At 46.9% G+C, this 13,258-nt stretch overlaps 6 protein-coding genes across 6 annotated transcripts; 2 read left to right on the top strand and 4 right to left on the bottom strand.

The window, feature by feature from the left end:
• Positions 1-1,370: 1,370 nt before the first annotated feature.
• On the top strand, positions 1,371-2,179 carry N7529_010505 (DUF3455 domain-containing protein; the record flags this gene model as incomplete). Its single annotated transcript, XM_057246032.1, has 2 exons — positions 1,371-2,015; positions 2,072-2,179. 2 exons carry the CDS (start codon positions 1,371-1,373, stop codon positions 2,177-2,179), a joined length of 753 nt encoding a protein of 250 aa, XP_057094295.1.
• A 224-nt stretch (positions 2,180-2,403) lies between these two features.
• On the bottom strand, positions 2,404-3,825 carry N7529_010504 (aminotransferase-like domain-containing protein; the record flags this gene model as incomplete). Its single annotated transcript, XM_057246031.1, has 2 exons — positions 2,404-2,860; positions 2,927-3,825. 2 exons carry the CDS (start codon positions 3,823-3,825, stop codon positions 2,404-2,406), a joined length of 1,356 nt encoding a protein of 451 aa, XP_057094294.1.
• A 512-nt stretch (positions 3,826-4,337) lies between these two features.
• N7529_010503 (ubiquitin-conjugating enzyme E2) lies at positions 4,338-5,071 on the bottom strand (the record flags this gene model as incomplete). Its single annotated transcript, XM_057246030.1, has 3 exons — positions 4,338-4,621; positions 4,695-4,845; positions 5,045-5,071. The coding sequence occupies 3 exons, from the start codon at positions 5,069-5,071 to the stop codon at positions 4,338-4,340; spliced, it is 462 nt and encodes a 153-aa protein (XP_057094293.1).
• A 598-nt stretch (positions 5,072-5,669) lies between these two features.
• N7529_010502 (serine/threonine-protein kinase) lies at positions 5,670-7,142 on the bottom strand (the record flags this gene model as incomplete). The annotated part of the gene is made up of 4 exons (XM_057246029.1): positions 5,670-6,457; positions 6,508-6,664; positions 6,715-6,925; positions 6,982-7,142. The coding sequence occupies 4 exons, from the start codon at positions 7,140-7,142 to the stop codon at positions 5,670-5,672; spliced, it is 1,317 nt and encodes a 438-aa protein (XP_057094292.1).
• A 3,045-nt stretch (positions 7,143-10,187) lies between these two features.
• N7529_010501 (uncharacterized protein) lies at positions 10,188-10,520 on the top strand (the record flags this gene model as incomplete). Its single annotated transcript, XM_057246028.1, has 2 exons — positions 10,188-10,332; positions 10,381-10,520. The coding sequence occupies 2 exons, from the start codon at positions 10,188-10,190 to the stop codon at positions 10,518-10,520; spliced, it is 285 nt and encodes a 94-aa protein (XP_057094291.1).
• A 352-nt stretch (positions 10,521-10,872) lies between these two features.
• On the bottom strand, positions 10,873-12,852 carry N7529_010500 (uncharacterized protein; the record flags this gene model as incomplete). The annotated part of the gene is made up of 2 exons (XM_057246027.1): positions 10,873-12,615; positions 12,670-12,852. 2 exons carry the CDS (start codon positions 12,850-12,852, stop codon positions 10,873-10,875), a joined length of 1,926 nt encoding a protein of 641 aa, XP_057094290.1.
• Positions 12,853-13,258: the final 406 nt, after the last annotated feature.

The raw sequence follows: 13,258 nt of genomic DNA, 5'->3' as shown, positions 1-13,258 counted from the left end.
TTGCATGACTAAGAATAATTCAATTGACCTTTGCACGTGATCATACACGTGATCATATCGAGCTTGCACGTGATGATCAATAAACAGTTGCTGCGCAGGGGCCTTTACTACGACATTTTCCAAAACCACGTTCTCTCCTAAACTGCAGCTTGTTCCAACTTAGAGGTCAAAGACCACGAAATGAGTTGCATATCAATCAATTAAGCATAAGTCAATGACAGATAATGCATTCTAAACAAAAAAGTTCCAGCTTTAATATTTTACTGTTCTCCCGGGAAATTCTCTTTATTGTCAAAGCTTTATGTAGAATTTGATACTTCACACAGTATACTTCATGATTCAACTACGTCTGACCCTTGACGAACTGTCATAGAACAATTCACCGCTAACTGGTGGTATCGGATCATCGACACGTAAGGTAGGTATGTGGCGCCGAAAGGGCGCTTATGGTCTATTTATGTCCCACGCTCAGTGCATCAGAGATATAGAAGGTCTACTTTAGTGTTCCTTTGCATCCGAAACTAATTAAAGCTGTCTAATTTAGGAATTCTTTCCTAATGCAACCAGAGCAATAACGATAAACTCTCCGACAGCCAATGGCAGATCTAGCATTGATTGGCGCTTATGCGAAGTATCTGCAGCCTCCCAATGGTCTAAGAGCTCAGAGTGTTCTACTGTACATGCCTTGGAATACCAAGTTGCCCAAGGTCGACTTTTCTTAGTCGATGGATATGATCTCAAAGAAAGCTATATTAATCTATTGCCAATTTGTTGTCCAACATCAAAGCGGGTTTGTTAGCGGCTAGCAAGTCAAATTTGTGTAAGTGTAACCTGCCCGTGGACAGCCCTGGAGGTGTTATGGTTACATTAATTTATTAATTGTTATGCACGCTTCCAGTCTAATTGATGCAGGGAAATTAACGGCTCATTTCCCAGCTCTCCAGTAAGTTTTCACTTAGGTGGGGGATGACAACAAAGAGGCCAATTTTAGCACTCTTTTAACCCCGATGGTGTCCCCAGTCAGCAGACTAGAATACTTCCTCGGACGGGAATTACTTCTTATATAGCGGCGTTCGTGAATATTTCCCCCGTGACTGTCAAAGGTTCATTGAGTTTGAATTTTGAACCTATTTCGCTTAGTTCGATTCAGATGCCGCGAGTCTAGCTATCTGTGCGGCATCCCAAACTCAGTGTCTTCTTTGTTACATATAAGAAAAGTGCTATCGAACTTCATTTAATGAGGCACATACCTCTCTATTTGTTGCTTAAATCTTGCATTCAACCCCAGCCCTTTCACTATCCCAGTGTTTGGTTTGCTCCAGAGAACCAACCCGATGAGCCATCATTCTAGAATCAAGTATCCGGTCACGATGAATATCTTTTCAGTGCTAGCTATTTTTCTTGCAGCAGCCACTGCGAATGGATACTCCGGTCTCCCTCACCCATTGGCTCTCGCATCATCATTCTCCCTCATCTACCACGAGCTCGACAACATCAACCTTGGAAACTGCTCTCTAGCAAACGCAACTCTTCCATTGAACGCAACAAAATATCCGCTGCCAGAACCATGCAGAAACCTCACGCTCAAACATGTTGCACTGGGCCGGGGAACTCAGAACTACACCTGCCCATTGGATGCTTCTTCGAACCCTCAGTCCACCATCAAGCCTGAGGCCACGGGGGCCGTTGCTACGCTCTTCGATGCCTCATGCATTGTATCTGCATCCGAGTCTCTTCTTCACCAGGTCCCTGGCATAATCAGCACCACGCCTCTTGGATCTCTTGCTTTCATGGCGGCTCTTGTGGCTCAGGGTACAAGGAGCACCAATTTGATCGTTGGCGAACATTACTTTGATGCTGCTAGTGACCCGGTCTTTGATCTTAGTCTGACTGGCTCCAATTCTTGGATTGTTAGTACCAAGAAAGCATCTGTTCCGGCGCCATATTCAACATCAGAATCTGGTGACGATGTTCCGTGGCTCAAACTGGGTTACAAGAAGGGCCAGAACATTCAGGTAAGCCATACTTGATGACATTAAAGACCGTGTTTCTGATCTAAGTTTTTTAATAGGAGGTTTACCGAGTTGTGACATCCTTGGGTAACCCGCCCTCTACTTGTGCTGGTCAGAACTCCACAATACTAGTCCCATATGCAGCAGAATATTGGTTCTATGGGTAACCTGCCATCCAAGGTTGCTATATACGTTAAGGCCTTTTGATTTATAAAGGCGATGAACAAGGCCGCGAAGGCATATCTTAATACATGTACCAGAGCCGACTACATACATACCTGTATGTATATAATGCAATCCATCAACTCAATTTTGGATAATAGTAACACATTTTGTAGAAAAACACCACAAAAGGATATAATTCTAAGTATCAATACTCTATCTCCTTAATCTATTTGCCTGCCAGTATTTCGCGAATGACAACCCCCAACCTCTCCACCCCCTCAACCAGCCGCCCTTCATCCTCCCACATGAAACACAATCTCAGTCTGCGATGCAAATCCCCTCCCCCTCCCCTCCCGGGAACAGCAAATGTCTCACCACTACCAAGCACTAGGTTGCGTGTTTTGAGAGCCTGTTCACACACCTGGGCTGCGGTCAATGCGTCCGGGAGCATAACCCAAATATAGTATCCACCCGCCAGCGGACTGGTCACCGGATCAGGAGTAAATGACACATCGAACTGGGAGAGATGTTCTTTGATTGCAGATGCCAGACACATATGCCTTTTTCGTCCTTCAGGGACTAGACATCCGGCGATATACCCTGGCAAGAAGTTATCTTCCAGTAACTCGTTGACGATAGTCGACATTAGCTGTGAAGGGGCACCACCAGATCGCGTGGAACCACTGAAGCAATAATTAGTAGACGCTCATTCCTGTCAGCCGTCTTCCCACAGGTGGGCAAATACTCACGCCCGAGAAAGACCGCGAATAAAACCATCCGTCCCTTCAGCCCACCCAACACGACACCCCGGACCAATAAGTTTACTAAAAGACCCATTGCTGACGACATTTCCAAATCGGTCTTGCGGACCGCCATCGAGAACCCGATCTATATCCACCAGACGCGGGGGAGGTCTAGAGACCGACTCGGAATGCGCCGTGCCCCAGCCAAGAAAATCATATACATCATCAGCAACGACAAGAGCGTCGAACCTCCGAGCAACCCTGACAAGGGCCTCTCGTCGCGCGCGCGGCATCGTCGTTCCCGATGGATTGGCGAAGCTCGGAACACAATATATGACATGTTTGTATATCTTCCCATACAGGCTGTCGGGTTTGTATACCTTGTTCGTTGTCAGCGGGCATACACAAACAGACGCAACAATGCAAGCACATACCAAGCCCTCCTGAGTCAATTTTTCGCTACGCTCAAAAGCCTCCAACGCAAGCTCCAGCGCGGCAACATCCATCCCATCCCCGTCCTCGGGTATTCCCCTCAACCTTCCAGCGAACCCTGCGTCCTCGAAAATTCGAAACCCAAGATGATACGTCGGCTCCACGAGCCAGACCATGCGTGTCTGAGCGGGATCTGTAAATACCTGCAGCACACAAGCGAGATTCTGGCTCGCGCCGCCTGTGATGCATATCCGGTCTGCGGTGACGGGCTGTGCGGGTATATAGAAATTTGAAAGCCAGTGGGCTATGTTCTTTCTTAGGGGGTAATGGCCTTCATCAGGGCCGTATTCCAGTCCTGTTTCGAAGATGGCTTTGTTCGAGAGGGCGGCGTTGGCGGCTTGTTTAAGGCGCTTGACTGGGAGCATCGATGACGTGGGCCATCCTTGGAAAAGATCGATTTTCTTGGGATGCATTTTGTACTATACAAGTACGCCAGGTTTAATACTCCAACCCATTTCAGGGCTATACTTTGCTTTTATAGTTTCGTTTGGCGATTTCCCGCCAGGGCTTGCTTCGGGAATATAAGCGATCTGACCAATCACATTGAACGGTGATGGTTATGTCTCTGTACTAGATGAACGATCGCTCGGATAGTGGATTCTATTACATGATCTCCTCAAGGGCTTATCTGAATGCTCTTCTGAATGTTCTACTCACCATCTGCAACGAAGTAGAAAAAGAGCTCTCTGATTGAACGCTAGATAGTCACCAACGCCCCGAAAAGAAACCCATCCATTCCGGATTTCGTCTGATAGACCAGCGCCATGATCAATGCAAATTACACAAAGGAATACGTCCCGGTTAACATGTACCTACCCCATAAGGAATAACATCAACATGCAGAAAACGCCAATTATGCCTCGAAATAATGTAGCTCGGGTACGCCTCTTGGGAAACATATGTGCTAGTCTTGAAAGACTCAGGTTTATACATTGTCATCTTCATAGACGAAGTTGATGTCACGGATGCGACGGCGGTTGGTGGCGACGAATTCCTTGTCACCGGCTGGCCGTTCGTCACGGGTATTGGCGGTCAGCATGCTCTGCAGACTCATGCAAATGCTCTCGACATTCTGCACGGGGGACCAGCCGGACGTGCCTAGCAGGTCAAGGCAGATGATGCCGTTGCTGTATATGTGGGGGTGGATCGGGATCGAACGGGGGGTGCCGGTTGAGTCAGGGCATTGGATGAATTGGACTTCGGGAGGTTCTGCGGCGACATTTAGAACGGAAGTACTGGGGGACTTGGCGAGAAGGGTATGGAGACAATAAAATGGGCTTACCAATGGGGTACTTGTTGCTGAAGGTGAACTTCAGACGATAAGTCTGATCCAGATAGAGCGGGTTTTGATCAAGGACCTTGATGTCCATCTGCCACTCTTCCAGATTGTCACATTTCACGATTGCAATCCCGGGTGGAACATGGTCTTGCATCTGTAAGTGTCATAGTATCAGAGATAGATGTATACCAGGGGTGAATGTATGAGCGCAATACGCATCTTCGCAAAGCTGAAACTGGCGGGGCAGTGCGATAAGATCGGAAAAGGAGGTTTTGGTACCTTAATGAGCTCCTATAGTTCAGAAATGAAGAGTTAGAGATGTTGATTTTCATAGATCTCGCATTTACACTTACCTTGCTTAGGCGCTTGGTCGCGAACATTTTTGCAGTGTGATGAAAAGAGAAAGGGAGCTCTGGTGGAGAAGGAGGGGGGCCTGTGGAGTATAGCGGATGTATGACGTGTAGGACGTGCAGTAAACAATAACGATACAAGTTCTACACTTAGCCTAGGTACTTAGGTGGAGAAGAACAATAATATATGAACTTGATATAAATTCAAGTAATGGGACTTGCTGAAAGTTTTTTTGAGTCGAGTGGGGAGAACATCACCTACACGTGATAAAGCGCCTACGGCTTGATTTAGTCTAATGTTTTAGACCTTGGAATCCTATAGATTTGCTTTCATCAATATATTTCTATGAATTAGGTTGATTAGGATAACAGTCCGAGACCTCTTTAAATAAGTATCTAGAATGCAACTGACTTTGCTTTAGGTTTTATCTGAGTAACCTGAGTTTGAAATTCATCCCCATTTCAAAATACATATGTTCACTTTGATTGACTATGAAAATAAAGTGGGAATCACAGAATTATATCCAAGAAACCGCCCAGTAGAAAAGGTGCATAGGGCAGAAAATCCGTAGGATCGTATCAACTTGAGACAGAAAGAAAAAGAAGAAAAAAAGAAGAAAAAGGCCCCCTAAGCAGAAGCCGCTTTCTCCCTCGCTTCCCGCTCAATCTTTTCACGCTCTTCATTCTCCTTCTGCTCACGTACCTTGGCCAAAACAACCTCACGGAAGATAGCACCGTGAGCTGCACTGCCAAGACTCTTCTTCTTCGAGTGGCTAGGGGCAGGACTGGAATCGCCATTAGATTCCGACGCCGGCTTTTCACCAGCATCACCAGGAACCATGTCCATAGGACTAGGAATATCCTCACCACCCTCCTCTTCATGCATTTTGAGCGACTCAATGCGGTTGGCCAGCTTGACGATTTCGATTCCGCGGCGGAGACGGGCGCGCGTAATGTAAGCCCGGATCTCGGGCAGCAAGTCGCGGTCGCTGGCAGATTCTCCGGTCAGCCATTTGTGCTTGAGGGCCTCTTCGGATGTGACACGCTTATCGGGGTCGGCGTTGAGCATAGTGAGAATGAAGTCCTTAGCATCTTGGGAGACGTCGCGCCAGTAGCGTTCATGGAAGATGATGCGGCATGTTCGGCATTCTTCGATGAGGTCGGTCAGGTTCTCGGAGCGGAAGGGTGAGTAACCACAGAGGAGGGTGTAGGTGATGACACCGAGGGACCACATATCGACCGCTTTGCCATGGCCCTTTTTGAGCATGACTTCAGGGGCGGCATAGCCGAATGAGCCTGCCATGCTGGTGAGGACCTCAGAGGGACTGTGCAGCATTTTGGCGATGCCGAAGTCGGCGAGGACTAATTCAGAATCGGCGGCGCGGGTGAGGTAGAGCAAGTTTTCGGGTTTCAAGTCTGCGAGTATTAGCTATGTGGTGCGCGCTGGGTGAAATGGGGAAGCCAACCTCGGTGAACGATATTGCGCTTGTGCAGGTAGTCCACGGCCTCAATCACCTGGCGGATTGTTTGCGACGCATCCTTCTCAGTGAACTTTCCGTACTCGCAAATGCGATCGAATAGCTCACCGCCAGTGGCTAGTTGGGTAACGATGTAGAATTTGTCCTAAATCCACGATTAGACCCGCCATGATTTCACCCAATAAACATGCGCACCTTGGATTCGAACCAGTCGACAAACGAGACGATGTGGGGGTGTTGGAGTGATTGCAGCATCTCAAGCTCATCATGGACCATGTTCTCATTGCCACGAACATTTTTCTTGAGAATGATCTTGACCGCAACCTTTTTTCCGTCCGTGGTTTCCGCCTCGCGAACGATGCCGTATGTGCCTGCACCCAGCGTCCGTCCAAACGTGTAGAGGGCCCTACCAGCGAAATGGGTCAGCAAATGCGGGGCAGAAAAAGGACTCGGAAAATATACTTTTTCTCATAGCTCTCCGGCTGTCCAGACAGCTTATTGAGCATACTTGCGACTAAAGGAACAGCAGTTAGCGAATTGAAGGGTCTCTCAGACGAAACGCGCAAAATAAAAGCAGTGAAGGACTCCTGGAGGAGCCGACCGAGAGGGGAAGGCGAAGGCATTGCGAAGCAGACCGTTACACAAAATGATGGCGAGCAGGCTGCCTAGACCACAAATATGCCAGATATAGCTTGCAGGCAGTGCATAGATCGACATGGTTTCCAACGCAGTAAAGAATCAGACTATAAGCCCGATATCTGAAAAATACTGGGCACCAAAGCCAAGACGAATCACAGTCGCATCAAGAAAAAAGGCAAAAGTCCCGCGAATAAGAAATATCGACTCACAACTCATGATGTGGGGGTAGGGCTGCAGACGCCCGAAAGTGGTGGCAGATGCGTGCGATGGGCTGTAATGCACGGAGCTCGTTAGGTAGCAGAGGTCAAATCACGTAGGGGACTGAGGAGTGTGAATATTTGGAAGTCGTAAATGGTGATCAATCTAGAGAGAAAAGGGTCAGTGATCTGGAATTGCTAAATTCGAGCTCATGCGCGGGGGTGGCTGAGGATTCGGGGATGGGGACATACCTCAGACTTGACAATTTGAAGCAAAGCAAAGAGTGATTACAAGTAAATTCTTCAAATTTCAGGAAGCAATTGAATAATAGGGGAGAGGGAGAATATCTACAAGTTCTAGCCGCTGAGACAAAAAGGTGTGAAGCTTTAGCGTGTGGCGCAGTCAAGAATGCGATTGCCTGGGATTTTAGGCTTCCACCCCTGTCCGTTACATTAACTATGTTTGTAGTTAGTTACTCTTTGCTCTCCTTTGTCTTCTTACATTATTATGAAACTATATGAAAAACTTGATCTGCGACAAAGTCACGATAATTATCTTGTCCTGTATTGTTAGCCGCATTATCCTTTTTTTGGTCTTAGTCTGTTGTTGCGCCCAAAGCCGTTGAGCCCACAGCCTTGTAGGGCTCACCGCCAAGAGGAGTTCCGTAGGTTGTCAAAATTGAACATTACAAGTCTAGGTGATGATGAAAAAGACATGATTATGCGTGGTCTTTGGGTCACTAAATAGTGATAGTGATGCTTTTACGCGCTGCGCTTTCCACTATCCATAGTTACCTATATCCATGTGTAGCTATAACTAGTGTGAGTACAGCGCGTACATTAGAGTTGGCGATAGAAATGGATATCTATCCCTCGTTGTTTCCATTCTCGGGACTTGGCTCCTTTTATCCTAGACTTATCCATTTCTTCATTTTCCTAGTATACAGTACCGCCGAAATGTTCGATAATTCGAGGTCATTAGACACCTCAGAAACAAGGCGTCAACTGATACCGTGCCTCTGGCCTTGGTGGACATTTCATTGTAGCAATTCAACGAGAGTAACAGTTCTTTATATAGTTCTACAATCATGAGGTCCTGAATTTCGCAAATCTGACCGATACGAGCGATGAGCAGAATTAAACCACCAACAGCAATTTGATTCGTCGGATAGTTAGTTAATCCTAGAATGGATGCCAAGATCTGCAGGCACTCATATCAATCACATGTGATTATGGGGCCACTACCTTCCCGATTAGGCAAATATAGTTCCTACCTCAAACAACAGCTTCACCTGCCAAAACACAGCAACTCGTTGCGATTTTCTGTGATGTGAAGCCTCCAATGCTCCCCCTCCCCCTCCCCACCTTCTCTATGATAGCAACAGTAAACTCAACAATTATGAGCGTTCAAAATTCTTTGCATATATAAAATTGATAGTAGTAAAAAGATAAGACGAAAATAGAAATCTTACCCATCTCCAGATCAGCCAGATTATTGCTCAGACCCTCGCGACCTACATGTATGGCCAAGACATTAGAATAGCGAGAGTGGGTCATAAAACGTCTCGTAATATAGTCTTAAGGTATAAAGATCAACTGAAAAAGCGAGAACTCCTTGAAATTTTCTGCACTGGAATGGAGGAAGGAAAGAAAAAGCGCAAAAAATCACTCCTATTGTAAGAGCTTCGAACCTGGGGGCCAACCAGATGAGCACACCTACCGTGGGAAAGCACTGCAAGCAGTGTCCCAGTGACCGCAACCACTCGGCTAAGGATTCTCAGAAGGGGTATTCTTTAAGACAGACTATAAGAACACTTCCTTACGTTAGCATATAATAGAATTACATACACATCTAAATACACCTGGGCAACCTTGCAGCCTTAGAAATGGAGGTGTATATGCTGCTAGGGAGCGATGCGGCATAAAAGATATGGCATACGCAGCTACAACCATAGCCGTAAACCCCTTCCAGGCTTTGCATACGCCTTGGATTACTATGCAAGAAAAATGGGTTATCAATCCAGCTGCCTTCATTTCACAGCACAAAAAGACGTTTTGTGCAGTCAATTGATCTCGAGCCAAAGCATATTTATTAGGTTGATTGACTAAGGCAATAAGGCTGCCCAGGTGTAATGAACTACCGGATTATCATTATCATACTCGGTACAAAGAGAGGAATGCTCCCCACCACAACTTAAAGGGTAAGTCAATCTACCGTCCACGGGATGAACAACCTGTTTTTGGTATAGCCGAAGCACTGTGCTATTTCTCTAGTAGTTGTGGCTTTAATCTAAGGATCTAATGGTCCGTTTAATCAAATCATTTTCCTTCACTCTCGTACTGGACTTCGAGTCCTTTTACTATTGCGTGTAGCACCTGCTTTGCATACATGTTATTGTAAAATTTTGACAGAAAATCGTTCAACCGCATCGCGTAATTCGCCGTAGAGCAATCAGACTATATCATTCACTAAAGAGGAACAATAAGCAAAAGTGTAGTGTTGAAACTGCGATAAGTGTGTACAATAAACTGTCTTCAATTGTTGTTTATACTGACTGGCTCTAGAGTAGCAAAGCCCTTTACAGATCACGAGAATCCCATTTATGTTTGCCCGGGACAATTATCTGGTTTGAAGTGACATTCTGTGATATAATTTGTGAAACCAAAAACTAGCATTTACGCGGCATGATGTAGTAGTTAATTATAGCGATTAATATAAAAGCCTGTGGCACAGCGTCATCTGACGTCATAGCCCTAGGCAAGTATATGAACCACCGCAACTGCCCTCATTTCCTTATTGAAGTTTCTATCATCTAACTTCTATAACTCACCATGATATCCTTCCTCTTCTTTATTATCTTTCAAGTGATTTTCCTGGCCGCTTGGGTTTCCGGCTACCTTGACCCATACCAGAAGCAACTCCAAGAGCTCCTCTTGGATTATATGGGCGAGACCAAGGTGTCTTATGGACTCAAGAGTATGTTGAGCGAAAATAAACGTAGAATCAGTACTAAAATCACCTTAGGAAGTCTCACAGGCAAAAAACTCACCGAAGACCAGAATCTCAGCAAGATTCAAGACCAACTTGGAGATCAACTCGGTGGAATGTTTGGCAAAGGTGGTCTCGGGGAAGGACTTGGTTCTGTATTGAGCAAAGGTCTTTGAATATTCATCTATGGTACTATCTGATTGGACAATGAATGGAAAGCAATGTTAAATTCAGATTGGAAAGATTAGGATTAAGATTAAACAATAAATCCAATCCTTTGGAATCAACATGTCAAATGTTGTCCCCCTCTCACAAGTGGTGTAGCAAGATAATCAAACACAGACCATGGACCATATTATCATGGCTCAACTCAGTTATTCAGGCAGATTGATCGCCATGCAATCCCCAGGCACGCATAGCGAGCAAACACCTGTGAAAAACGCACTCATCCCCATCCCCAACTGAAAACCGAGAAAGATCAAACGGAAACGGATCAAACCCTGTTTAGAAACCACCAGCAGTAGACACCTACCATTCTCTCAAACAAGCATGTCCCTCGACAGTAAGACCACGGCTATCCCCCAATTCCTCCAAAGCAATTTCACAAAACTTGTCATAGTACTCAGACCCCTTCCAAAGACTATGCTTCGAGCGAATCCCAATCTTCCACCCTTCTTGACGCAGCCTCTTGATCCGCTGCGCCTTAGTCTCAACCCTGAGCAGATTTCCATACTCATCGATATTAGGACCGTCCCATAGCGGCGACTTCTCGTCCGTCTCATCACCAGGACTTGCCTTGCCAGGCGTGAACGTCCAGAATGAGGCGGAGTGCGTCATTTTCGTGTTGCGGGTGCGGCGCGCTTCCTGGAAATCAGCGACGTGCTGGATCTGTTTGCGGAGCGTGGTTGTGTTGGCCGGGATGTGCTCGCGCAGCCACATGACTACTTTGTTGAATTTTAGGATTTCAGCGGCTTGAGCGGATGGCACGGGTTCGGGGGATGGGAATGGCGATGAGTAGACGGACATGGAGTTTTCGGAGGAGCGGGGAGGCGTGGTAAAAGGTGAGCCGAGGACGGGCATGGTATTTTGTACGATCGGGCTTGGGGCTGTGGGCGGCGCGAGCTTGGAAGAGGGCCGTAGATCGGGGTAAGGTAGGACGATGGGGACGATGGGGCTCACACGCCTAGGCTGTGGGGATAGAATTGGAGAGCTTGTCTTTCTAGTGTCAGCTTTCATATTCTTGGATGGGATGATCCTTAATGGTAGCCTGGGAGGGCGAACTCGAGCAGGGCGCTTCATGTCATCTTTGTATTCTTCTTGCTTTTGGTTCTCGCTGATGACAATTCCTGGGCCACCGCACTTAAGGACCTCGCCAGAGTGCTTTCTGATATTGAGTGGGGAGGGGATGAGCTTGATTTGATTTACTGGGTCTTTGAGATCAGCTGGAAATTTGACTGGAGACAGTCGCACTGAAGGGTGCATGGCCGGACGAAGAGTTGATTTCTCGTGCGAGACAAAAGGGTCATCGGACCCGATCAGTAATGAGTTATCGATCATGCGAGCAATGTTCTTCACGATGTTACCACCAATTGGAAGCCCATTATTGTCACTGTCAAAAGTGATCAATTGCTCACGCACAGACCTGGCTGGACTAGCAAAGATCCTATGAGGGGGAGGGGGTGGAGGGCGGATGGGAGGCGGGATATTGAATACCGGAATAGGCGCACCGCAGGGAGGACGAGAGGCTTGTTCGGATTCAAGAGGTGGCGTGACACAGAACGCAGTGGTAGTGGATGAAGAAATAGATGGAGAAGGGGCAGGTGGAGGAGTCTGAAAGGGCCTGGTATCCACATAAGTCTCAGCTCCAGTATCGCCAACAGAGGAGACATCCTGGGCTGGTGAGTATGTTTGAGGGCTCCAAACGCAGACTGACGGGCACGCGTCCAGGTCATCAGAGACTGAGTTGTACTGGTTGGCAGGTGAGCCTTTAGGGCTCCATATGAAACCAGAAGAAGGCAAAGGAGACAGATCAAACTGAGGAGAAGGGGAGCGCGAGTAAGGAGTACCAGTAACGGGCGAATAACTCCCGCTGGTATTCCAAATCGGATGCGGAAACGTAGCAGGCAGGGCAATGTAAGCAAACTCAAAATTTTCCAGAGCAGAAGTCAAAAGAGGGATTTTAGCTGCGGAAAAGATATGAGCTGCTCGTCCTAGGTACTCATAGGAAGTCGCTGCATAGTAGTAGAGGTAGGTTGCACGGATCGGATAGATCTATATGTGAGCCCGTTAGCGACTACTTGAGATTGATATCTGTGTGACGCAAACCGGATCAGATGCAGTTTCTATAAGCTGATGGCAACGAGAGGCACATAGTTTGTACTGCTGGTTGAGACAAAGCCACTTCACGTCAATAAGAGCCAGAAGCCACTCAGACTCATTCTGGGGAGGCGAGAAGACACCTGAAGGGAATGATTCTTCTGGGACCTTCGGGGGTCCGTTCACTGACATTGTGAGAAATATGTTGTATTAAAGATGATAGCACGAAGAAGGATTAAACGACGGGATTGGTAAGATCGTGGGAAGGAAACGAAGTTTGAAGAAAGAGGTGAAAGAAAAAGAAGAAGAAACGGAAAACAGGTGGGCGCTGCCTCAAGTTCGAATGGAGGCGTGGAGAGACGTCGAGCGTGGTTCTCGATTTCTTTACACTGAACACACAATCTCTCGCTTCTACCAATTGATACACTGACATCGCCTTTACTCTCCAATGATTAGGGCCCAGTATATGCCGCCCTTGAGACCTCTACGCATACCCCTTCGCACGAGCATTGTAATCCTATGTGCAGATGAGGGTCAATATGAAATCAGAAAAGGAGGTTCAGTGGAACGGATTTCATCAACTTCGTGTAAAAGGTCA

Source organism: Penicillium soppii (assembly GCF_028829465.1).
Source record: "Penicillium soppii strain IBT 18220 chromosome Unknown utg000007l, whole genome shotgun sequence".
NCBI classification, from domain to species: Eukaryota; Fungi; Ascomycota; class Eurotiomycetes; order Eurotiales; family Aspergillaceae; genus Penicillium; species Penicillium soppii.
The sequence above is the reverse complement of the archived record's forward strand: the minus strand, read 5'-3'. Positions and strand labels throughout refer to the sequence as shown.